The 25,781-nt window shown below is 47.5% G+C and overlaps 1 protein-coding gene across 8 annotated transcripts in view; it reads right to left on the bottom strand.

Annotated features, from left to right (window-relative positions):
- Positions 1-25,781, bottom strand: part of LOC138680452 (scaffold attachment factor B2-like) — a 702,355-nt gene that overhangs the window by 594,082 nt on the left and 82,492 nt on the right. For all 8 annotated transcript variants that reach the window (XR_011321619.1, XR_011321628.1, XM_069767880.1 and 5 more), the window contains exon 2: positions 20,994-21,078. Coding sequence is in view for 6 of the 8 variants with exons in the window: in XM_069767880.1 (XP_069623981.1) it covers positions 20,994-21,078 (85 nt within the window). In the remaining 2 variants the exon portion in view is untranslated. The remainder of the gene's footprint in view (positions 1-20,993; positions 21,079-25,781) is intronic.

Below are 25,781 nucleotides of genomic sequence, written 5' to 3'. Positions count from 1 at the left end.
AGTTGACCACCGGGATCCCCCATCTTGAGGTTAAGGATAGGAAAACCTCCTGGTTCAGGCACCATTCTCCAGGATGTACGTCCTTCCTGCTGAGGAAGTCCGCCTTGGTGTTGTCCGAACCCTTCAGATGTACTGCGGAGATTGAAAGGTGTATCTACGCTCAGAGAAAATATCCGCGCTGCCACTGGCTTCAGACTGGCATACTTCGTGCCCCCTTGATGACGAAGAAAAGCCACAGTCGTTACGTTGTTGGAGTAGACGCGTATATGATAGCCTTGGACTAGAGATGAGGCAGCTGCCAGTGCTTCCTCTACTGCCTGTAATTCCCTCAGGCTGGAGGATCTGGAACTTATGTCCGAGGACCATAGTCCCTGAAAATATGTTTGTTTTACCACGGCACCCGAACCTCTTCGAATGGCATCTGTGTGAAGCACTTTCAGGGGGAGCTGGCCCCAGCTTACCCCTCGCCGAAGGTTCCGGTCTTTTAGCTACCACGAGAGGGCTGACTTCACATGTCCAGGGAGTGGAATTCTCCTGGACAGAGTGTTCCGATACCTTCGAGCATATAGGAAAACGTGAGTCTGGAGGGTCCGTATATGCCTGGGCCATGGACTCCTTCAGGGTTGGGGACCTTTGTTGTTTGAATCTGGAGATTCTCTGGCAAAGGTCGCGCTGACTATCTTCAAGAAGAAAGGACATTCTTCTGAGTTTAAGAGAATCCCCAGGAATTTCTTCCTTGTGGAGGGCTGTAGGTCCAACTTTTGGAGATTCGGGATCCAGCCCAGGGACTCGAGAATACCTAGAGTTTTTGATACATCTTGGTTTAGCTGAGATGTTGAAGGAGCAATGATGAGAAGGTCGTCTAAGTAAGAGACAAGGCAGATTCCCTGAAGACGGATGAAGATAACCGCTTCTCATGATTTTCGAGAAAACCCTCGAGGCTGATGATACTACTAAGGGAAGCACATTGAATTGGTAGTGAGTGATCCTGTGGTTGTGGGAGATCGCGAACCTGAGGAACCTCCTGTGATCCGGATGGATTGGAACATGATAATAGGCGTCCCTCAGGTCTATCGTTGCCATAAACCAGTTTTGCCCGATAAGTGGGATTGCCGTCTTGACTGACTCCATTTTGAACCTTCAATATTTGATGACCTGGTTCAAGGGTTTTAAATTTATGATCACTCTGCATTTCCCGGAGGGTTTCCTTATGAGGAATAGACGAGAGTAATGACCTCTGCCTAAGTCCTGCTGAGATCGCTTTCTCAAAAGAGATTCTGAATTTGAAGGAGAAAGGAGTCGTGGAGGTCTGGGGGTTGTACCGGGGTAATCTTCAGGCATTGGGGGGGGCTCTCGAATTCCAATTTCAGCCCGAATTGTAAGGTGTGGAGAGTCCACTGCTTCGTTGATATGGACTGCCATTGGGTGAGAAACTGAGAGCCGGCCCCCCACCGGAGAGTCACTGTTTGCCCGAAATCTGTTGCTGTTGAGGCACAGGGATATTCCTGCCTCTACCCCCTTTCGGATAGCTCCATCGACCAGTTTTACCTTTTCTCCCTTCTGGGAGGACTGGTCACGGGGAGGGGGGGGGGGGGCGAAAAAAACGCTTCCTAGCAACCTTTAGTTCAGGAAGCGATTTCTTCCTATTGGAGGCCTTATCCAGGATATCATCCAAGACTGGCCCCAACACATGGTGACCCTGAAAGGGGATGGCACAGAGTTTAGTTTTAGAGGTAATGTCGCCACCCCAAGATTTCAGCCATAGGGCTCTCCTGGCTGAGTTCGAGAGGACTAGGGACCGAGCAGCCACACGAACGGACTCTCCTGAAGCATTGGCTAAGAACCCCGATGCCTTTTGAAGAAAGGGAAAGCAGTCCAATATTTCCTCTCTGGAAGTACCCTGGGAGAAATGTTCCTCTAATTTGCGAAGCCAGAGGACCAGGGCCCTGGCGACACAAGTAGATGCAATATTTGCTTTAAGAAGGTTTGTAGAGGACTCCCAGGACTTCTTTAGGTGGCTCTCTATTTTTCGATCCATTGGATCTGAAGAGTCCTCAAATGGTAGAGACGTCTTTTTGGTTACCTTAGAGACCTGAACGTCCACTCTGGGAACCTCCCAAATAGAACTGCCACCTTCTAGGGGAAAACGGCTTTCAAAGTCTGAAGGAACGCTAAGGCCCTTCTCTGGGGAAGCCCACTCTTGGAAAATAAGATTTTGAATATTCTCGTGAAAAGGAGACCCTGTTTTAGTTTTGGGTTTCAGGCCCCCAAACACTTCATCCTGCACGGAATGTTTTTCCGCCACTTCCTCAACCCCCATGGTGCTTCTTACTATGGAGACCAGCTCATCCATATCCTCAGAGGAAAAGTATTATTTCTTTCCATCAGGTTTAGGGGTGGATGTGGAGCTCTCAATCTCATAAATTATCGTCTGACTCAGAGGAACGGATTTCACCAGAGTCAGAATCAGTATCAAATGGGGCCTCTTTTTAGGAGGAGGATGCGACACTTGGAGTTGGGAGAAGGCCGCCATGGAGGATTGTACCTCCTGTTTAATCAAAGTTTTTATGCTGTCCAGGAGGGAGGGCTGTTCAGCACGTAATAGGTCATCCATACAGGGTTGACACAAGGTCTTATTGTAGGCGGAAGGTAGCCGGGAGCCACAAACCTCACACTTGAGGCTGGGTTTGTTCTTTGGGGCAGAAACCTTTTCTCCCTAAAAGAGAGAAAGGTATACTAAGTGACCCATTTTAATATGGCTGAACAGTAAAAGGGACCAGCCCAGTTACTCACAGCAGGAGGGTGAATGCTGAGATCTGCAGATGGAGCAGAGGGGTAGTCGCCATCCATGGTCAAGCTGTATACAGTCACAAAGAGACAGGGAGACAGTGTTTTACTGGGAGGCCCCTGACCAGGATATGAAGAAATCGAGGTACCCAGTGCTAATAACGTGCTCCTCCCCCTTTGGTCCGTAAGGAGGCTCTGAGACGACCCCAACATGCCGGCGATTCCTTGCCCCCATGGAACGCAGGAGACTGCGTGCGTTCCAGCGTGGAGCCCCAGGCTGCGAACCGGAAGTGCGCTGACGTCACACTCGGAACTCCACTCGAACGCCGGAGGAGGAGGACGCTGGGGAGCTCAGAGAGGACTCCGGCAGTACGTCACCGCCCCACTTTGCCCCTAACAGAGGCGCAGAAGGGGCGGGAAGGAGGGCTCAAGTCCAACCTTGAAGATGGAGACGGGCGCAGCCCGTGGAGAAGAGGAACACAGTCCGACCTCGGCTGCCCGGCAGGTAAGAGTATCCATGTTCTCCGTTCACCGGCCACGATAGTTTGGAAGTCTCCAGGGGACGAGGCCTATCTGGAGCTGTTTAGAGAACAGAAACCCTTTCTGTCTTTATCTTTTTTATGACCCTTGGAATCAAAGGAAGAGACGGAAACAGGTAAGGCATCTGAAAATGGGCCCACGAGATTACGAGGGCATCGCAGCCGATGGCCATCGGATCCCGAGACCTGAACACGTACTGGGGAACCTTGTGGTTTGTTCGGGAGGCCATAAGGTCAGCACCTTTGACAAATTTGGTTGAAAACGGCGCAAAGATGGATCGATCACCACCTGCCTGTTGCCGTCTCACGCAGCTTCCGCGCTCTCCAAGTAGGGACTCTCATCTCCTGAATCTCCGTCTTCTGTGAACCTGTCTAGGCCTGGAGGTGGCAGAGGCTCCAGGGCCCGCATTACACCGGATTGGGAGGTGGCCTGAGCCCACTGCATCTATGGTTCCTGACTACTTTCCCGCACGGATTTATTTTGTTTTCTCTTTTCTCGTTTTTAAGCTGCCCTGGTCCCTCTTTCGAGAGTATCCGCAGCATTTGTTTGCCCCATAGGTGAACTGTTTTTTGATCCTCACCTTTTGGACTCAGGGTCTCCCTGAATGGACCTCGGTCCACTTGTTTACTTGTTATTTGTTGTATGTCTTGTAAGTGTCCCCCCTTCTCTTTCTGCCCTCCCTCCAGTTTTACCACATGTATGCTTTAGATTATTGGCCACGTGTCTTTTGTTCTCATATACAGGTTATCGGTGTCCAGATAACTGCAAAACTGTTTATATGACATCAGTATGAGTATCTCGTTGTATTCAATTAATGGTAATGGTCTCAACTCTCCGGGCAAGAGGTCTGTTGTGTGGCGTCAGTTGAGCAAATCCCGCCATGATATTTTGTGTCTTCAGGAAACGCACTTGCTGGAATGTGAATCCCAGAATGCATTCAGGTTTATATCCGCACCAATTTTTTGCTAATGGCCCGACAAAAAAGCCATTTTTTTTTAGCAGGGCCAACTCCTTCCAGCTGGTTCGCTCCATTGCGGATCCGCTGGGTAGGTTTATTGTGGTTCTCTGCCCTATTAACAACGCACCCTACACCATTGCCTCGATCTATGCCCCTAATGTAGGGCAGCTCAAGTTTCTGGAGGGGGTTTTCAAAATTCTACACGATATCCAACATGGGCATAAACTGATTGCTGGGGATTTCAATGCTCCAATGTTTAGGGATATGGACTGCTCTGCCTCTTCCCTGTCAAGATGCGAAGCAGGTCCTCTGACTAACTCTTTCAACCTACATGATATCTGGAGATATCTGCATTGCGGCGAGAGAGACTACACGTTCTTGTCTCCCAGGCACGGCTCCTACAGCAGGATTGATTTTGTGCTGGTGAATGACGTGGCTCTTCCTCATTGCATCTCAGCAGATATAGGCAATATCACATGGTCGGATCATACCCCGGTATCCCTAAAGGTACCGTCACACATAGCGACGCTGCAGCGATACCGACAACGATCCGGATCGCTGCAGCGTCGCTGTTTGGTCGCTGGAGAGCTGTCACACAGACAGCTCTCCAGCGACCAATGATCCCGAGGTCCCCGGTAACCAGGGTAAACATCGGGTAACTAAGCGCAGGGCCGCGCTTAGTAACCCGATGTTTACCCTGGTTACCATCCTAAAAGTAAAAAAACAAACACTACATACTTACCTTCCGCTGTCTGTCCTCAGCGCTCTGCTTCTCTGGTCTGGCTGTGAGCGTCGGGCAGCCAGAAAGCAGAGCGGTGACGTCACCGCTCTGCTTTCCGGCTGACCGACGCTCACAGCCAGAGCAGGAGGAGTGCAGAGCACAGCGCTGGAGGACAGACGGCTGTAGGTAAGTATGTAGTGTTTGTTTTTTTTACTTTTAGGATGGTAACCAGGATAAACATCGGGTTACTAAGCGCGGCCCTGCGCTTAGTTACCCGATGTTTACCCTGGTTACCAGCGAAGACATCGCTGAATCGGTGTCACACACGCCGATTCAGCGATGTCTACGGGGAGTCCAGCGACGAAATAAAGTTCTGGACTTTCTTCCCCGACCAGCGATCTCCCAGCAGGGGCCTGATCGCTGCTGCCTGTCACACTGGACGATATCGCTAGCGAGGACGCTGCAACGTCACGGATCGCTAGCGATATCGTCTAGTGTGACAGTACCTTTACTCTAAAAGACCCCTTGGCCATCAGGCCTCCTGCGCACTGGCGTCTCAACGCCCATCTCCTTGCTGACCAATCTAACTCCCAGGGTATTGAGGAGGCTTTGCGGGAATTTTTCGCTTCCAATGATACCCCTGACATTCGTGACGACACTCTTTGGTTTGCCCACAAGGCGGTAATCAGAGGTTGCCTCATCAAGATGGCGGCAACGGCCAAAAGAAAGTATAACGCAGCTCTCCAATCCGCCCTGGATGAATTGACCCGCCTCGAGACGGCTCACAAAATATCCCCTACTCCAGCACTTTTCGCTGATCTCTCTACAGCCCGCATGCATGTCCGCAACCTGCTCCTCCATAAAGCTAAGAAGTCCCTGAGGAAAACTAGAGCTAAATTTTATGCAATGGGGGACCGAGCGGGCGCTGTTCTGGCTAGACGTGTTAGGAAGAGAGAGGCTCAATCCAAGATTCCATTGTTGCTCAGGACTGATGGCTCCCGGGTGTGCAACCCTATTCATATTGCTGAGGAATTTGCATCTTACTATTCCTCTCTCTATGACCTTGGGGCTGACCCAGGGATTCCCCAGCCTTCGCGGGAGTCAATTTTGGCCTTCTTGGAGAAGGCTAATCTCCCCTCGGTCACTTCGGAGCAGCTCTCCTTTCTAAACTCCCCCATTGTCGAGTCTGAACTCACGCAGATTGTCAGAGAGGCCAATAAGGGTTCCTCCCCTGGGCCAGATGGCTTTTCTTTTCTTTACTATGCCCAGTTCTTCTCTGTCCTCTCCCCTTATCTTTTGCGCCTTTTTAATAATTGGTCGTTGTCAGGCAGTATTAGGGCTGAGGGGTTGGAGGCCTCCATAGCGACCCTCCCCAAACAAGGGAAGCCCCCAACATCCCCGGGAAACTTCCGCCCGATAGCACTCTTAAACTGCGACGTGAAGATTTACGCAAAAATCTGGGCCAACAGATTATTCTCGGTCCTCCCTGGCCTCATTCACCCAGACCAAGTTGGGTTTGTTCCGGGAAGACAGACCAGGGATGGCACCAGGCGCCTAATAGATCTTTTGGATGTGGTGGAGAGGGGAGGCCTCCCCAGTGTATTTCTGTCGCTAGACGTCGAAAAAGCGTTCGACAGGGTACACTGAGGATATATTGAACTCGTGATGGAGAGGTTTGGGCTTACTGGGCAAATTGGTAGAGCGGTTATGGCATTGTATTCCAACCCCTGTGCGTCGGTTCGATCGGCGGGTTTTGGGTCTCGAACATTTCCCATTCGGAATGGTACGCGTCAGGGCTGCCCCCTCTCCCCTATCATCTTTGCTCTGATCATGGAGCCCTTGGCTGCAACGGTCAGGCAAAGTGCGGACATAAAGGGAATTGTGGTGGGGGGAACTGAACATAAAATTGGTCTTTATGCCGATGATGTGGTATTAACCTGCACCTCACCTTTAACTTCGTTGAGCGCGATCACCTCTATTTTAACGGAATTCTCGGCGGTCTCATACTACAAACTTAATTTGACCAAATCCACAATCTTTCCCCTTTTCCTCCCGGTTCCCCTCCAGGTCCAAATTCAATCACAATACGTGTTTATTTGGGCCCCCCTGGGCTTCACGTACCTAGGTATTAAGATAACGAGATTAGACAATATATAGTTCGCGCTAATTGTGAGGAAACCCTTGCGGAGGTCAGGAAGGGCATAGATCATTTATCGAATGCGTCGCTCTCATGGATGGCCCGTATACAAACTGCTAAAATGCTATTCCTACCTAAAATTATGTATCTCTTCCGTTGCCTCCCCCTTTCTATCACCGCGAAGTTTATTTCAGCTTTTCAATCGCTTATAGATCGGTTTATTTGGAACAAGAAGCCACACAGGATCAGGCGTCGGATTATGTCCCTACCGTACTCTATGGGTGGGCTGAGCGCTCCTGCGGTATAGTCTTACTATAGGGCGGCGATCCTCGAGCCCCTTAAAATATGGTGGGAGGGGAACTCATGCTTACCCTGGTTCCTTATCGAGTCCCACTTTGCCCCCCAGAACTCGCTTAAACTACTCCTAGAACTTCAGCTGCTTCGGGTCCCTCTTGTGGGCCCGTGTCTCCGCTCTATCAGGAGTGCTGCTAAACTTTGGGCGCTGCTTAGCTCCTCACATTTGGGGTTCATGTATGATTATATCTCTTTGTAGGCTTTGGAGTATGCTATCAGGCATATCTCCCTTTCCTCCTGGAGAAGTCGTGGGGTGCTCCGGGTGGCGGACCTATTTGGCTCAGATGGTCTTCTGTCATTTGAGGACCTCTCAGGGAGATTCTCCCTGAACATCACTGACTTTTTCCAATATCTTCAGCTCCGTAGCTTTCTCAGATCACGTCGGTCGTTCGGAGCGCCCCCGCCTTTAACAGAGGACCCGGCTCATAGGTTCTTCAGACCAGCCACTATATTGCCCCATGGCATATCCATTATCTACAAAGCCCTCATATCCTATGGTTCCACTGACAAATTTCTATTTATGACTTCCTCGCTGGGTTTTGAGGCCTCCCTGGATGATTGGCAGTTTGCAATGACACATCCCTCTAAATTCTCCTCATGTATTGGGCACTTGGAGCAGGTGAAAAAGATACAATTACACTGGTACATTACCCCCGTCCGTTTGGCGAGGTTTTCCCCGTCCTCCTCCCCTCTCTGCTGGAAGGGGTGTGGTGCCTTGGGGTCCTCGTCCCATGTCTGGTGGTCATGTCCGCGGATTCAGGCTTTCTGGAGCGAGGTGGAAGCACTGATTACCGACCTGATCCGTCTCCCCCTGGTGCTGAGTGGTCAACTTACTGTCCTGGGCATCTCCCTCACTGATCTTCACTCCCCTCTCCGGCCCATTGTCTCTAATGTCCTGGTTGCTGCTAGACAATGCATTGCGAAACATTGGAAGTCCTCGGATCTCCCCTCTAGAGCCGAACTGATTGCCAAAATCAACTTACACTTTTACTATGAGGTCATTATGGCTCAGGGTTTGTCGAGGAGAACTAGGGTCCTCTCATGGTGGGACCCCTGGGTGTCCTCCGTACACATCTCCCAGTCTGCTCTTACCCTCATTTAAATTATATATCTCATCAATCTCTTTTTTTTTTTCTCTTGGCTGTACTTGACACTGTAACTGTATATTCTGTACTGATTATGTTGTGGTCCTCAAGCTTTTTGTACTGGATTTGTCCCCCCATCCTCCTTCCCTCTCTGATTGCCCCCCCTCCTCTTCCCGAAGTTCACTGTTGTATGGTAAATATGCAATCTACTATATAAAGCTGTGTGTGTGTGTGTGTGTGTGTGTGTGTGTGTGTGTGTGTGTGTGTGTGTGTGTGTGTGTGTGTGTGTGTGTGTGTGTGTGTGTGTGTGTGTGTGTGTCCGGGATTGGCATCTGCACCGTCGCAGCTACAGCCACAAAATTTTGCAGTTACACGTCTGGACCCCGTGAGCGTCATAGGCTATATTGTGAGGCAAAATTTTAACCCCGCGCGTTCCAATTCACCAAACAATTTTGCCCTTATCTACATAATGGGGAAAAAAGTGAAAGGAAAAGTGTTGGAAGCGTCGCAGCTACAGCAACAAAATTTTGCACAGTCACACGTTTGGACCCTGAGAACGTCATAGGCTACGTTGTGAGGTGAAATTTTAACCCCGCGCTTTCCAATTCACCAAACAATTTTGCCCCCATCTACATAATGGGGAAAAAAGTGAAAGGAAAAGTGTTGGGAGGCAAATTGACAGCTGCCAGATGTGAACAAGGGGGACTTAAAGAATGAGAGCGATGGCGCCAAAGAGTATATACCGTACAGTTGCTAAGGTGGGGCCCTGACATGAGATACTCACCACACACGGGGATATGAACACACACACAAAATGCGCCACACACTACCACGTGCTTGAACACATATACCACCCTCAGCACACATTTCACCACACATACACCAACCTCGCCACATAAAAGTCGAAACACAAAAGTCGCCGCTCAAAACTCACCACGCGCAAAACTCGCCACAAGTGCAAAACTCACCTCATGGAAAACTCGCCACACGCAAAACTTGCACATGCGGAAAAATTGCCACATGCACAAAATTTGCAACACATGCTAAAGTTGCCTCACACAAAACTTGCACCACACAAAACTCACCACGCGCAAAACTCGCCATGCGCAAAACTTGCTGCACACAACTTGCTACACTAACCTGCCACATGCAACTCGACACACAAAAAGTTGCTACACGCATGTTGCCACACAAAACTCCTCTCACAAAAGTCGCTACATGCATGTCGCCACACACAACTCAACACACACAACTTGACAAACGAAACTCGCCCTAAAACACACACAAGTCTGGTATTAGCCTTCAAAAATAAAAATCTGATTAATAAGCAGAGAAACTACAAGAGCAACAAATGTACCATATAGGAAATACGGCAGCTGTCAGTCACATGACCTGTCTATTATGTGTATATGTGAGCTAATATATACTGCCAAGGGGAGGGCTTCCTGTTGGCTGGGGATTTATCAGGCTGCCAATTTATCTTACAAATACTGAGGTAAAAATACTGAGCAAATAATGTGTTAACGAGGTCTAATACAGGAGATCACACAGGTATATACTATATACAAGGGAGATGACACAGGTATATACTATATACAGGAGGAGATGACACAGATATATACTATATACAGGGGAGATGACACAGGTATATACTATATACAGGAGGAGATGACACAGGTATATACTATATATAGAAGGAGATGACATACAGGTATATACTATATATAGGAGGAGACGACATACAGGTATATACTATATATAGGAGATGACATACAGGTATATACTATATATAGGAGGAGATGACATACAGGTATATACTATATACAGGGGAGATGACACACAGCAGGTATATACTATATACAGGAGGAGATGACCTACAGGTATATACTATATACAGGAGGAGATGACACAGATATATACTATATACAGGGGAGATGACACAGGTATATACTATATACAGGAGGAAATGACATACAGGTATATACTATATATAGGAGGAGATGACATACAGGTATATACTATATATAGGAGGAGAGGACATACAGGTATATACTATATATAGGAGGAGATTACATACAGGTATATACTATATATAGGAGGAGATGACATACAGGTATATACTATATACAGGAGATGACATACAGGTGTATACTATATATAAGGGAGATGACAAACATGTATATACTGAGGTGAAAATGAGAGGTGTGAGGTGAAAATGAAAAGGTGTGAGTGCAAAATGAGAGGATTGAGGGAAAATAGTGTAGTGATCGGAAAATGACAGATATGAGGTCGAAATGACAAGTGTTAGGTGGGAATGAGAGGAGTGAGGGAGAAAATTAGAGGTGTGAGGGAGAAAATGAGAGATGTGAGGGGGAAAATTAAAGATGTGATTGGGAAAATGAGAGGCGTGATGGGAAAATACTATGCCCAGTCAACGCCGGGCTCTTCAGCTAGTTTCTCAATAAAAACTTATTGGTTAAAAAAAAAAAAAAAAAAAAGTCAGTCAAATGGTGCTCCCTCACTTCCGAGCCCCGACGTGTGCCCAAACAGTGGTTTACCCCCACATATGGGGTACCAGCATACTCAGGACAAACTGCACAACAATTACTGGAGTCCAATTTCTCATGTTACCCATGTGAAAATAAAAAACAAATGCTAAAACAATTTTTGAGAAAAGAAAAATTATTTTTTATTTTCACGGCTCTGCGTTGTAAACGTCTGTGAAGCACTTGGGGGTTCAAAGTGCTCACCACATATCTAGATAAGTTCCTTGGGGGGTCTAGTTTCTAAAATGGGGTCACTTGTGGGGGGTTTCTACTGTTTAGGCACACCAGGGGCTCTGCAAACGCAACGTGACACCCGCAGACCATTCCATCAAAGTCTGCATTTCAAAAGTCACTACTTCCCTTCTGAGCCCCGACGTGTGCCCAAACAGTGGTTTACCCCCACACATGGGGTATCAGTGTACTCAGGAGAAACTGGACAACAACTTTTGGGGTCCAATTTCTCCTGTAACCCTTGGGAAAATTAAAAAATTCTGGGCTAAATAATTATTTTTGAGGAAAGAAAACGTATTTATTATTTTCACGGCTCTGCGTTATAAACTTCTGTGAAGCACTTGGGGGTTCAAAGTCCTCACCACACATCTAGATAAGTTCCTTTCGGGGTCTAGTTTCCAAAATGGGGTCATTTGTGGGGGATCTCCAATGTTTAGGCACACAAGGGCTCTCCAAACGTGACATGGGTGTCCGCTAATGATTGGAGCTAATTTTCCATTTAAAAAGCCAAATGGCGTGCCTTCCCTTCCGAGCCCTGCCGTGCGCCCAAACAGTGGTTTACCCCCACATATAGGGTATCAGCGTACTCAGGACAAACTGGACAACAACATTTGGGGTCCAATTTCTCCTATTACCCTTGGCAAAATAGGAAATTCCAGGCTAAAATATCATTTTTGAGGAAAGAAAAGTTATTTTTTATTTTCATGGCTCTGCGTTATAAACTTCTGTGAAGCACCTGGGGGTTTAAAGTGCTCAATATGCATCTAGATGAGTTCCTTGGGGGGTCTAGTTTCCAAAATGGGGTCACTTGTGGGGGAGCTCCAATGCATAGGCACACAGGGGCTCTCCAAACGCAACATGGTGTCCGCTAACAATTGGAGCTAATTTTCAATTCAAAAAGTCAAATGGCGCGCCTTCCCTTCCAAGCCCTGCCGTGCGCCCAAATAGTGGTTTACCCCTACATATGAGTTATCCGCGTACTCAGGACAAATTGGACAACAACTTTCGTGGTTCAGTTTCTCCTTTTACCATTGTGAAATCAAAAAAATTGTTGCTAAAAGATAATTTTTGTGACTAAAAAGTTAGATGTTCATTTTTTCCTTCCATGTTGCTTCTGCTGCTGTGAAGCACCTGAAGGGTTAATAAACTTCTTGAATGTGGTTTTGTACACCTTGAGGGGTGCAGTTTTTAGAATGGTGTCACTTTTGGGTATTTTCAGCCATATAGACCCCTCAAACTGACTTCAAATGTGAGGTGGTCCCTAAAAAAAATGGTTTTGTAAATTTCGTTGTAAAAATGAGAAATCGCTGGTCAAATTTTAACCCTTATAACTTCCTAGCAAAAAAAAATTTTGTTTCCAAAATTGTGCTGATGTAAAGTAGACATGTTGGAAATGTTATTTATTAACTATTTTGTGTCACATAACTCTCTGGTTTAACAGAATAAAAATTCAAATTGTGAAAATTGCGAAATTTTCTAAATTTTCGCCAAATTTCCGTTTTTATCACAAATAAACGCATAATTTATTGACCTAAATTTACCACTAACATGAAGCCCAATATTTCACGAAAAACAATCTCAGAACCGCTAGGATCCGTTGAAGCGTTCCTGAGTTACTACCTCATAAAGGGACACTGGTCAGAATTGCAAAAAACGGCCAGGTCATTAAGGTCAAAATAGGCTGGGTCATGAAGCGTTTAAAAAACAATCCATTCTTCTTACCTTCCCTGTCCTCCCTCACAGCGTACTGTTCGGACGTCAGCTTTATGCTTGTAAGCAGCGCATGGCAGTGACGTCATGCCCTGCATACAAGCAGAGGACAGCTGCCGGAATACTCACTGCTCACCACACCACAGCTATGAGTGCGTGGAGCAGTGAATATTCACTGATCTTTAATAGCGGGCATTGTGTTAGCCACAGGCTTTCTGCAGCTGACGTTCATGTGTGCCTGCTACTAAAGGGAATGAATATTCACTGCTCTCCACTCCCATGGGTATGGAGAGCAGTGAATATTCATTTCTCTTTAACAGCGGGTACAAGTGATGGCCTGACACCTACAGGAAGCAGGCGGCTGCTGCTACTGTGCGCGCTATTAAAGATGAATATTCACTGCTCTCTAAGCCTAAAGCCGGAGTCACACTACAGCGAGATACGGCCGAGTCTCGCAGGTTAAAGACATGCTCTGGCACCGGCACTCCGGAGCGGAGCGTCCATGTATTGCTTTTCTGAAGCAAATTTCTTGCTGCCTAGAGAGCATGTTGCATTAACATAACAAACAGAAGAAAAGAAAAAAAAAAAACAGGATTTTTGGTTGCTTACTGTAAAATCTGTTTCTTGGAGCCTTCATTGGGGGACACAGGAAACCATGGGTTTATGCTGCTGCCACTAGGAGGCTGACACTATGCAAATAAAAAAGTCAGCTCCTACTCTGCAGTGTACACCCCACCGACAGGAAGTAGGATATTCAGTTAGTGAGAAAGCAGTAGGAGAAGCAATGTGTAAAGAGCAAGGATAATATTATTATTATTATTATTATTATTATAAACTTTATTCATATAGTGCCTACAAATTCCGCAGCGCTCTACAGATTAACACTTTCAAACACTCAAAGAGTGTTCAAAGAACTCAAACGTTAACAGTATAACACAATAAACAGAGCTGTTCAACTTGGGAGGGTGCTGTGTCCCCCAATGAAGGCTCCGAGAAACAGATTTTATGGTAAGCAACCAAAAATCCTGTTTTCTCTATCGCCTCATTGGGGGACACAGGAAACCATGGGACGTCCCAAAGCAGTCCCTGGGGCGGGAACAGCAGTCAACTCCAATCTGGGTCAGAGGAACTGACCACCGTCGCCTGCAAGGTCTTCCTACCGAAGCCGGCATACGCCTAAGCTAGGCATGGAAGTCTCGCGAACATGTGGAGGACCGATCATTGGTCTGTAGAGGTGCAAGGCAGCGGCCCTATATGTGCATCGCCAGGAGGCGCCCACTGCCCGGGTAGAGTGCGCCTTAAACCTGGAAGGAGCAGCTCTGCCCTGCCCCGGAAATCTAAACATTGCTGACTGGATTTTGTGGGCATATGCCGATTTGGAGGCCGGAGGGCCTCTCTACGCCGAGCCTGTATACTGAAAAGGGGGAGGGGCGGCCTTTGCTGGATAGATGCATCTCGCCCTGACCCGGTAGTGTGATGAGCGAACGCTACGAAGGATGAGTCCAAGCTGGACGAAAGGAAGGGAATCAAGAATGATGGATAGAGCTATGGAGAACCTCGGCAAGGTAAGGGCAGAGCACTGAACCTGTGATTCACAGAATGTACAAAACTGCTGACGCAGACTCTGGAAGTGTTTGAGAGCCTGAAAAGAAGGTATAAAACAAAAAAGGACTCGCCCCTCGCAAAAATGCAGGAATGTCCAATGTATTGAAGAAAAGGAGGACCTGGATAAAGGCTTTCATAAAATAAAGGAAAGCACAGGCGGTCCAAGGAGAACAACGAGGTTTAGTTTGAGGAAGAATCGAACTCGTCCCTCCGATGACCTCCTTAATAATTGGTTCAAGTTGGAGCCAAACTGACGGAAAACCTCAGAAGGCAAGCTGTGAGGGACTTCCTAGAGGGTAAGTTCTGTCACGCCATAAGCAAAATGGACCTTCGGATTGGCACAACATTGCTGGATGTCCAAGTAGAACCTGCAGCGGCATCCGTGGGGGCGGTTTCCATGTACTTCCCTGCAGGAGTAAATTAGTCCGCAAGGACAGCAATTTCCTCCAATTGGCTCCATGAAGGGTGCCCTGATGGAGCAGCTTAGCACATGCGTCTATAAACTTTGCTGCCCAGGTGGAAACTAAAGCAGGGCACAATGAAACGGCGGACACTTCAATGGTCAACTTTGCCATGGACTATTAGTCCGCCGTTGGTATCGTAGAGGGATGCTCTCTCTGTGAAAGGAGGGCTGTATCGGTGGAAAATATGGAAACCGGAGGGTCCAGAGACTGAGAAGAGGTCCAGTTGGCAGTAAGGTCAGGAGAGAGGAAATATAGGAAACCGAGACGTTTCCCTCTTTGGAACGGCTGGGTTAAGGATTCCAAAATAAAACCCAGAAAAGACCATTAAATTGAAATGACAAGAAGGGACTTGAGAGTAGGGTACTAGGGACCTGCTAGAGAGCAAACGCTGAGAACGTACTTGAAGGGTGCCTCGGGTGAAACCCTGGATCTCAACCCAGCAATGTAGACTCTGCTACATCAACAAAACGGCTCAGAAAGGGAGAACCGTTTGAAGAGACCATCTCTTGCCCATCTAAATAGATAGTCTCCATTCTACCAGACGACTCCGCAAACTCAGATCCATCAGGAAGCTAAACTTAAGCATACAGGGATGAAGATGGTTAACAGGGACTATGGAAAATGTCGACAAGATGGGCAATGATAGGCACAATCGGATATGAGCAGTAAAAGGAGGACAGGCCATGGAAAACCTGGAGTATGTCAATTCCATGGAAAGTTGGCCCTAGGAAGGGGTACATAGGCCCCGGAAAAGACTTGTCTGCCAAAGGGAAGATCCTTACCTATGACGACATGAGTGACCCTATCCGTCCCGGACCCTCTGGAACGGGGAGAGGATTGTAGTGTTTGGATCTACTTACCTAAGTATAAGACACCACGCAAACGAGGATAACAGTGAAAAAGATACGAATCCTGCTGAAGGAAGGAACGTATTATCACCAAAACCCCATCATTGGATCCAGGCGTGGAGCAGCCTTTCACACTTGACGATGCTTGCACAGAGTAGGATCCAATTCCTATCCGAGGTGAAAGAACCTGTTCCTGCCACGGTCGGAAATAAAAGTCCGGAGATGCTCGAGGTTTAATCCAGTGTCTGTAAGAAATAAGAGGCAAGTACTGACACATAAATAGGAAGCTCTATATTGAGGTAGTTCAAGGACCTTTAGAATAGTGCAGTGAACATCATGAGTCAAGGTATTATATGGGCTCTGACTCCGTAAGAGACAGCCAGAACGTATAATATTGTAATCATATATGATAGGAGTAATGCACTGGATAGTGCAGATAGACCTAGAGTTAGTGGTAGGCCCGAATAACTAGACGGAGAGGAAAAGGCCCCCAAAGTGCAACACGCAACTAAGGCCCAGTGCGTGAAGAAAAACTGCTACCAGTCGGTACCTGACACCAGCGTGTCCGACCTACCTGAAAGTGGACTGGCCACTTATGATGCCACTGAGGTCCACCCTGTGGCACTGAGATCCACCCTGTGGTATGTGGTAGATCTTCTGTATAGCTGTTAATAGACCACAGACGTTATTGACCATGAAACACACGGTAAAATTTGCTCCTCTGACTCACCTGAAAGCGGATTGTAACCGCTGCCGCAGCCAGCCAGAAGTGATGAATAACGGGCACCTCTCTCTCTCTGAGTGGTGACTAGAGGAGAGCCTAGGCAGATGCTGCAAAGGACCCTTAAGAGCGTGATAGAGGGAGTTTCTGACTCACCTGTCTCTGGGGCAAAAGATCAGGACCCATGTAGCTATCGATCTTGGGCACATCTAAACCACTGGAAAGATGGCAGGTATTGACTAAATAGGTCTGGAAAGATGACCTCTAAAACCTGGATAGCGGACAGAGTACTGCTGCAATCATACGGAGGGTATGGGAGGGTGCATCTGACTTACCTGAATACAGTACAGAACGCCAGTACCACTGCAGTGGTCAATCCAAGACACGTCTGACCCGCTGAAGATACAACAGTGTCAAATACCGTACTGTACCTGGAAGGTGGTGCGTGTGAAAACCTGGATGGCGGATAGAGTACTGGTACGACCGGCTCTCCGTATCCTGCGACTATGGCAGACAGTACGGCTGTGATCGGCTCTCGGTATCCTGTGACTAATCAGCATGGAGAGAACCCTGGAGAAGGGTATAGGAGAGAGTTGATTCTGTGTCGCGGTCTAGGTCATGATACCTGACGGCATCAGGCAGAATAACAGCTTCCGTGAAGTAAGCCGCAGCACAGAGTCTGGCTTGAAGTATGTCCTTACGTGCTAGTTCTCCTGAAGGTAGGACAATAGGCATGTCAACAGGGAGACTAAACTCTACTCTCTGTTGTGCACCTGAGTTCAAACCTTTGCGCCTGCGATATGTGGTTGATCCACTGAGCTACAGCAGACATTGCTGGGAAATACGGACTCTTAACCAGCTGGAAGTTAGGTCCGAACACTGCAGTCGCGAGGTGGGTAGGAGCAGCTCCCCTCTCTGCTTAGAGCAGTGTAATGGTTGCATCCGGAGGAGGATGCAGGGAGATGGAGGGCGAGTGCCTGAGAGCAGGAGATATGGAAACGTTTGATATGCCAGGGCTCTAGCAACCCTGTGTGTAGAGAAATAGCCAAGCACTGCTGAAAATCAAGGCACAGGTCTGCAATAGCAGAAATCACAACAGCAGTGTGACAAAACGGAAAACTCCGAGGAGAAATGTGCAACTGAAAACTTCTGCAAAGTAAACGCCCTATGGCAGGTTTTATAATGGTCCATCTCCCTGTGGAAGGTGAGGGGTGGACAGTGGCACAGATGATGGCAGCGTAGGGCATACTGCCATACCCCTGCTGGAAACTGCACGGCTCTAGACCACTTATTACGCCAGTGACTGCACGGCTCTAGAGAACTACTATGCCAGTGACTGTACGGCTCTAAAGTGCTACTACGGCGGTGATTGTGCGGCTCTAGAGTGCTACTACGCAAGTGATTGCGCGGCTCCAGAGTACCATTACGTATTACTCCGGTGACTGCAGGGGTCTAGAGTACTACTATATATTACGCCAGATTACTGATTCACTAGTGACTCAGTGATTGCACGATTTAATATAATTAGACCAGTGACCGACTTGCATCAAAAAAAGGACAAGAACGCTCCCCTATCGGATTAGGCATGGCCCGGGTACGAATCACCTCAACACGCTTCTGTGTTAGGGGCTGGGATCCTGCCGACTAGACGTATGAGGATACAGGGTGGCAGTACACACCGTACTCATAGTCTCTTTGTGGGAGTACAGGGGTGACTGTTCACCCTGTATCCCTCCGTGGTACCTGAAAAGGAACGACGCACATTGAGGTAGATATGGGTTTAAAAGGGAACCTGTCACCCCGTTTTTTCAGATTGAGCTATAAATACTGTTAAATAGGGCCTGTGCTGTGCGTTACTATAGTGTATGTAGTGTACCCTGATTCCCCACCTATGCTGAGAAATACATTACCAAAGTCGCTGTTTCGCCTGTCAATCAGGCTGGTCAGGTCGGGTGGGCGTGGTGACATCGCTCTTTTCTTCCCCAGCTTTCCGTTGGTGGCGTAGTGGTGTGCGCATGTCCAAGTTCCGAATTCCCTGCGCGCACATGAAGACACAGCGAGCGATCTGCGCTGTCATCCCTTTCATCGGTGGGGGCGGCCATCTTCCTGGGGCCGCGCGTGCGCAGATGGAGTGCTCTGCTGCACGGGGCTTCAGGAAAATGGCCGCGGGATGCCGCGCGTGCGCAGAAGAGATCGCGGCGGCCATTTTCCCAAAGCCGAGTTTGCATCTCGCGAGGTGGGTAGGAGCAGACATTGCTGGGAAATACGGACTCTTAACCAGCTGGAAGTTGGGTCCGAACACTGCAGTCGCGAGGTGGGTAGGAGCAGCTCCCCTCTCTGCTTAGAGCAGTGTAATGGTTGCATCCGGAGGAGGATGCAGGGAGATGGAGGGCGAGTGCCTGAGAGCAGGAGATATGGAAACGTTTGATATGCCAGGGCTCTAGCAACCCTGTGTGTAGAGAAATAGCCAAGCACTGCTGAAAATCAAGGCACAGGTCTGCAATAGCAGAAATCACAACAGCAGTGTGACAAAACGGAAAACTCCGAGGAGAAATGTGCAACTGAAACCTTCTGCAAAGTAAACGCCCTATGGCAGGTTTTATAATGGTCCATCTCCCTGTGGAAGGTGAGGGGTGGACAGTGGCACAGATGATGGCAGCATAGGGCATACTGCCATACCCCTGCTGGAAACTGCACGGCTCTAGACCACTTATTACGCCATTTTCCTGAAGCTCCGTGCAGCAGAGCACTCCATCTGCGCACGCGCGGCCCCAGGAAGCTGGCCGCCCCCACCGATGAAAGGGATGACCGCGCAGATCGCGCGCTGTGTCTTCACGTGCGCGCAGGGAATTCGGAACTTGGACATGCGCACACCACTACGCCACCAATGGAAAGCTGGGGAAGAAAAGAGCAATGTCACCACGCCCACCCGACCTGACCAGCCTGATTGACAGGCGAAACAGCGACTTTGGTAATGTATTTCTCAGCATAGGTGGGGAATCAGGGTACACTACATACAGTATAGTAACGCACAGCACAGGCCCTATTTAACAGTATTTATAGCTCAATCTGAAAAAACGGGGTGACAGGTTCCCTTTAATGGACCCATGTCCACCTCCTACTGACACTAAGCTAAACTGGATATCCTACTTCCTGTCAGTGGGGTTTACACTGAAGAGGAGGAGCTAACTTTTTTTATTTGCATAGTGTCAGCCTCCTAGTGGCAGCAGTACACCCATGGTTTCCTGTGTCCCCCAATGAGGCGATAGAGAAAAACACATTTGTAGGTCTACATACTTAATGGGTTATCTTGCTGATTGTATGGGCAGTGTGAGGGTTTTGATGAATTCGAAAACAAAACTTAAAGGGAACCTGTTGCCCCGTTTTTTCAATATTAGCTAAAAATAGGGTTAAATAGGGCCTGAGCTGTGCGTTATAATAGTGCCTTTATTGTCCCCAGAATCCCCACCTTTGCTGCCGAAATACCTTACTAAATTTGCCGTTTTCGCCTGTCAATCACGCTGGTCAAATGGGCGTGGTTTAATCCCCGTTTCGCTCCACGGCATGTCTGACGTAAGTCGATCTGTTAATCACACAGATCGCGCTTTTTTTTTGGCCAAAGCCGAAAACCATTAGTGCGCATGCGCCGGCGCACTACGTCCCGGAACAACAAAATACTTCGTGATACAGTGTGATTGACAGGCGAAAACGGCAAATTTAGTAAGGTATTTCGGCAGCAAAGGTGGGGATTCTGGGGACAATAAAGGCACTATTATAACGCACAGCTCAGGCCCTATTTAACCCTATTTTTAGCTAATATTGAAAAAACGGGGCAACAGGTTCCCTTTAAGTTTTGTTTTCGAATAGTGCGCCGGCGCATGCGCACTAATTGTTTTCGGCTTTGCCTGCAGTTGGGCGAAGCATACTGCGCAGGCGCAAGAGCCGAATGCACTGCGTAACTTCAAAAAAAAAAAAAGCGCAATCTGTGTGATTCACAGATCGACTTACGTCAGACACGCCAAGGAGCGAAACAGGGATTTAACCACGCCCATTTGACCAGCGTGACTGACAGGCGAAAACGGCGACTTTAGTAAGGTATTTCGGCAGCAAAGGTGGGGATTCTGGGGACAATAAAGACACTATGGTAACGCACAGCTCCGGTCCTATTTAACCCCATTTTTAGCTCATATTGAAAAAAACGGGGTGACAGGTTCCCTTTAAGTAAATACATTATTACAGGAAGCTATACTTTTTTTTGTTTTTTGTTTTTTTTTTTTTTTACAAACCTCTTCCATTTCGTTTTGGTATCCTTTTAGAAGTCTCCGAAGTTATAAATATTTCCTCTGGATTTCCACCTTCTTCCTCAATAGCCTATAAAAAAAAAATATCAGAATTAAAATCTTCACCATATTAAAAATATGCAAAATATAAAAAGGAGTGGGCACCACCTGAGTAATAACACAATTTGGATCAGCCTGATGCATACAATAAATGCATAAGGATACATTCCCACTGTCAGTAACCGGCAGCGCTTTGGACAGCACATTTCCGCTCCATCCAAAGCACTGCCGGCTATTGAACATAGGCGATTCCGTATGTATTCACTGAACCGTGCAGAATCACCGTGCCCAATACATTGGATGGTAAATTTAACTTGCGTAGACTGAGCGGTCTGGAAAGACATGCCGCATGTAAGTCTCCGCAGGTAAGCCAGAGGCGTCCCTGCACGCATAATGGAGATGGGATTTCTTCAAATCCCATCCACTATGCTGGAACATTTGGCCACTGCGGGTTGGACGCTGCAGATGTACGCAGCATTTCCTAACCGTGGGAGCATAGCCTAAAGGAAAAATAGGAAAGAGGTATGCAGAAACTGTGATCACCAAAATAAATTTTTGTGTATATTCTATATACACAAACAAATTTTTTTTCAACATGATTGACAACACATGAGAAAGCAAGCTGATTAAAAACATTTACAATATGAGCTTAATATGCCCTGCCAAAACCACACACACAAACAACCTGTGATATGGTTGTTAGCGGTGCCAGAGATGGATTATGGGACAAATATATCACACAGAGCATGTAAACATGGACAAGTGCAGTAGTACTAGATGATGGACTCCATGAGCAAGTTTACCCTAATTAAAGTACAAGTTGGGGAAAAAAAAAAAAAAAAAAAAAAAAAAAGGCACAAGATGCATAATCACATAAAAATAATGAAGGTGCAGATGTGTTTCATATCCCATAAACACACTGTTGAATGCACAAGGTCCTCCAATCACGTGTCCATGCAAAATATCAAAAAGGTAGAAAGAGTGCAAAAGTAAAAAGATAAATTGAATAATAGCTGGCAGGATAGCAAGTCAAAAAACAGCTATAAACAAAACTTAGCACTAAGACTAGTTTCACATTTGCGGTAGAATAAGCAGTGTTTAAACCGCAACCTGAAACGCACGATAAACCGCGTGCAAACTCAGCGTTTTGGGGGTTTTTTTTTGTTTTTGTTTTTTTAAACGCATAAGCTAACGTATTACATAATGGCTAAGGAGCGACCCAACATTGAACTGGATGAACCTGTTGCAAACCTATTGCCAGATTACCAGCATCACCCGCTGCAGTCAACTGTTGAAGTTGGAACCAATTTGCTGCCTATTTTGATTCTATTGGACGTGTGGCATGGCAAGATAATATTGTGTAAAATATGCTGTTAGGTTTTGGGTCTGTACCAGTCATGTTTTAAATGTTACTAATATTTTTTGCTACGTATTTTGATCTTTAACGAGTCTCCTATGTATTTCCTCTAAAAACCACTTATTTTCTTAGTGGTATGGTAGTTGACGTCATTACATCCTGATTCTGTTCTGCAGTATCTATTGGACGCAGACTGAAGATACGATGAAAGTATAATACAAAACAGATCTATATTCACCAAACCATGTGTGAGAAAGAGAGGGATTTTTGGTACTCACCGTAAAATCTTTCTTGGAGCCTTCATTGGGAGACACAGGTAACCATGGGTGTATGCTGCTGTCGCTAGGAGGCTGACACTATGCAAAAAAGGAAGATAGCTCCTCCTCCGCAGTATACACTCACCGACAGGCACAAAGTACCTCAGTTAGTGTTAGAGCAGTAGGAGAAGCAACCAAAAAACTCAACATATGTACCAATCCAACAACGAAGGCACAGACCAAATAATGGTACAAACAGTTAGGGAGGGTGCTGTGTCCCCCAATGAAGGCTCCAAGAAAGATTTTACGGTGAGTACCAAAAATCCCTCTATCTTTATCGCTTCATTGGGGGACAGGTAACAATGGGACGTCCCAAAGCAGTCCCTAGGGTGGGAAACAGGGAGGTTAAACGAATAAATGGACTCGGGTCAGCCGATGCAAAACCGCCACCTACAGCACCTTCCTTCCCAGGCCTGCGTCAGACGAGGCAAAGGTATGAACCCCTAAAAACTCGCAAAGGAGTGTAAAGATGACCAGGTTGCGGCCTTACAATCTGGAAAACCAAATCCTGGTAACAAACAGCCCAGGAGACCTCCACCGCAGAGCTGAATGAGCCTTCACTCCCGGAAGAGCCTTCACCTCCGGAAGAGGCTGTTTGTCCTGAACGCGGAATGCCTCCACGACAACACTGAACTTAGAAGCTAGGAGCCCATTAAGGAATACTCAATTCATCATCTCTGAGGGTTCAGATTGACGAAAGGGAGCAGTCCTTGAAAGGTAGACTCGGATAGGTGTGACGGGATCCAGCTTGTAGAGGGACTTCTCCAGGAGATCGACTGGAGAGACACAGAAGGAAGGACAATGTCTTCATTAATGAGCAATGACAAGACCACCATGGGTAGAAAGGAAGGAACAGGCCTGAGAACTACCTTGTCCTGACCTAGAATCAGGAGCGGGGAACAGCAGGACAATGCCGCTAACTCAAACTCTCCTGTTGAACGTAATTTAACTAAGACGACAACTGTCCAAGACAGGAGAAAAAAAACGTGATGTCTTGAACGGGCTCAACAGGAATGCAGCGCGCCAAATACAAGGTTAAAAACCCATGGATCCATAGGAAGAGTATCAAGAGTTGCCAGGTGGGCGACTCCTTGAAGAAAGGTCCTTTAACATGGGAACGAGAAGCCAGACTTCGTTGGAAAAGAATTAACAAACGATAGAGCCAAGTCAAGACCCGCTTGTAGAAAACCAAGAATGGAAGGAAAAGAAAAAAGGACATGGGGACCAAACCCTTGTCCACACTCCACCGGAAGAAGGCCTTTCCGTATTTGTAGTAGATATGCAAGGATGCTGGTTTCCTGGCCCTAATAATGGTCTGAATGACCAAATTGGGGGGGGAGGGGGGTGTAGCCTCCCTCAGGACTATGGTCTCAAGGGCCATGCTGTTAAACTCCGAGACTATAAACTCTGGTGGAAGAGGGAACCTAGAGAGAATCTGGACGGCCTGGAAGCTTCCAAGGGGCATCCATGAACATGTTCACCAGGCCCTTTCTTGGCCAGTCCGGAGCCATCAGGATTATAGGGATCCCTTCTTCCTAGAAATGTGCACGGCTGACATGGCAAAAATGTGACATTCTGCCCATTGCAGAATCCTTGTTACCTCTATCATAACTTTTTTATGTAAGCCTCGGTCGTGGCGTTGTCCGACTGTATGCAGACCGGCTGGCTTGGAAAGAGAATGCCAGTGGCGAAGAGCAAAGAAAAAATTGGGGATGGGTACGATCACTCCAGCTTGGATCCAAAAGGTCTAGAGCCTTGGGAGTGTATAGCAACAATGTTGCTAGTAGCCGTGGCGGAACAACCAGCCGCATCAAAAGGGAGAGGTCACGAGATATTTGCCGGCATGGGCAATCTGATATGCCAGATCTAGCATCCGATCCGGAGAATACTCTGAGTAATCATTATTGCCCCGGCAGACATGGATTTTGACACCCAGGTGTAGGCAAATATGGGATAGAGAGAGGAACCAGCTGCTTCAAAGACTGACTTAGAAAAGGATTCAATCTGTCTATTTGTAGAATCCTTAAGCAATGCACTGATCGGTAGAGACAAGTTTGTCTTGGAAGACAGGCGAGAAGCCAGCGGATCCACATTAGGGATTCTGCCCATTTATCAAGAAGGTCTGGGCTAAATGAGTAGAGGATGTGTAGCCTCTTCCTACCTGGGAAGCGCTTTTCAGGGTGTTCCCAGTGTTTAGAAATAATCATGACAACTTCCCTGAGATTAGGGAAAGCTCCGGGAAGGACATTTTACCCCTTAGAAAGCAACAGAGTGCTCCTGAGCAGGTGCCTCGTCCTTCCTTAGGTTCAGAATTTTGGTAATTTGCCAAGATGAGGCTACTGAGCATATCTTGCATCTTTCAGGTCTAGTCCGTATCAGACTCAGACTGGGAATCCATATCCGACCCCAAAATCCGCTTCCGAGTAGGGGGCATGGGATGAGGAATGCGTCCAGGAGAAAGAAGAGGAACCCGCAGCTTCATTTGCTTTGTACCCGATTTGTCCCTGTGAAGGTCGTGGTCAGGAGAATCACCGTGAGGTGTTCGGCGCACTGGTGGCAGAAAACACTGTGGAGGTCGCTCCAGGACCTGGACCAGGGACTGTGAGACTTCAGTCAGATCTGAGACCGACTGTGATATGGCAACGGTCCAATCCAGAGGGTGGGGAGTGCTCTCATCCCGGGAGTTAGAGGGTTTCTCTGACAGATGGCACAGGAGTCAGGATTATAAGGACAGGAATGGGCCTTCCTGAGATTGGACATAAGTGATAGACTAGGGCTACAGCTGGGGAGAGCTAAGCCCTTGTGAAGAAAGAAAATAACCAGTCTGGGCTGGTCCTACCTCATAACAGGGATGGCGCTGTCACTGCTCAGGCTGCAGTGTCCCAGAGATCCAGTGCAGGTTAGTGATGGACGCCTGTTGTGCCCGTTAGACGATGGTGACTGCACGATTCTTCATACGCTTTCGGATCTTCACACACTTTGCAGGTAGAGATACACTATGTCCCCCCTGCTGGGGGCATCTCAGGAGAGAGGGATAGAGAAAAACCACACTCTTATTAG

Source organism: Ranitomeya imitator, chromosome 1 (assembly GCF_032444005.1).
Source record: "Ranitomeya imitator isolate aRanImi1 chromosome 1, aRanImi1.pri, whole genome shotgun sequence".
In the NCBI taxonomy this organism is placed as follows: domain Eukaryota; kingdom Metazoa; phylum Chordata; class Amphibia; order Anura; family Dendrobatidae; genus Ranitomeya; species Ranitomeya imitator.
The sequence above is the reverse complement of the archived record's forward strand: the minus strand, read 5'-3'. Positions and strand labels throughout refer to the sequence as shown.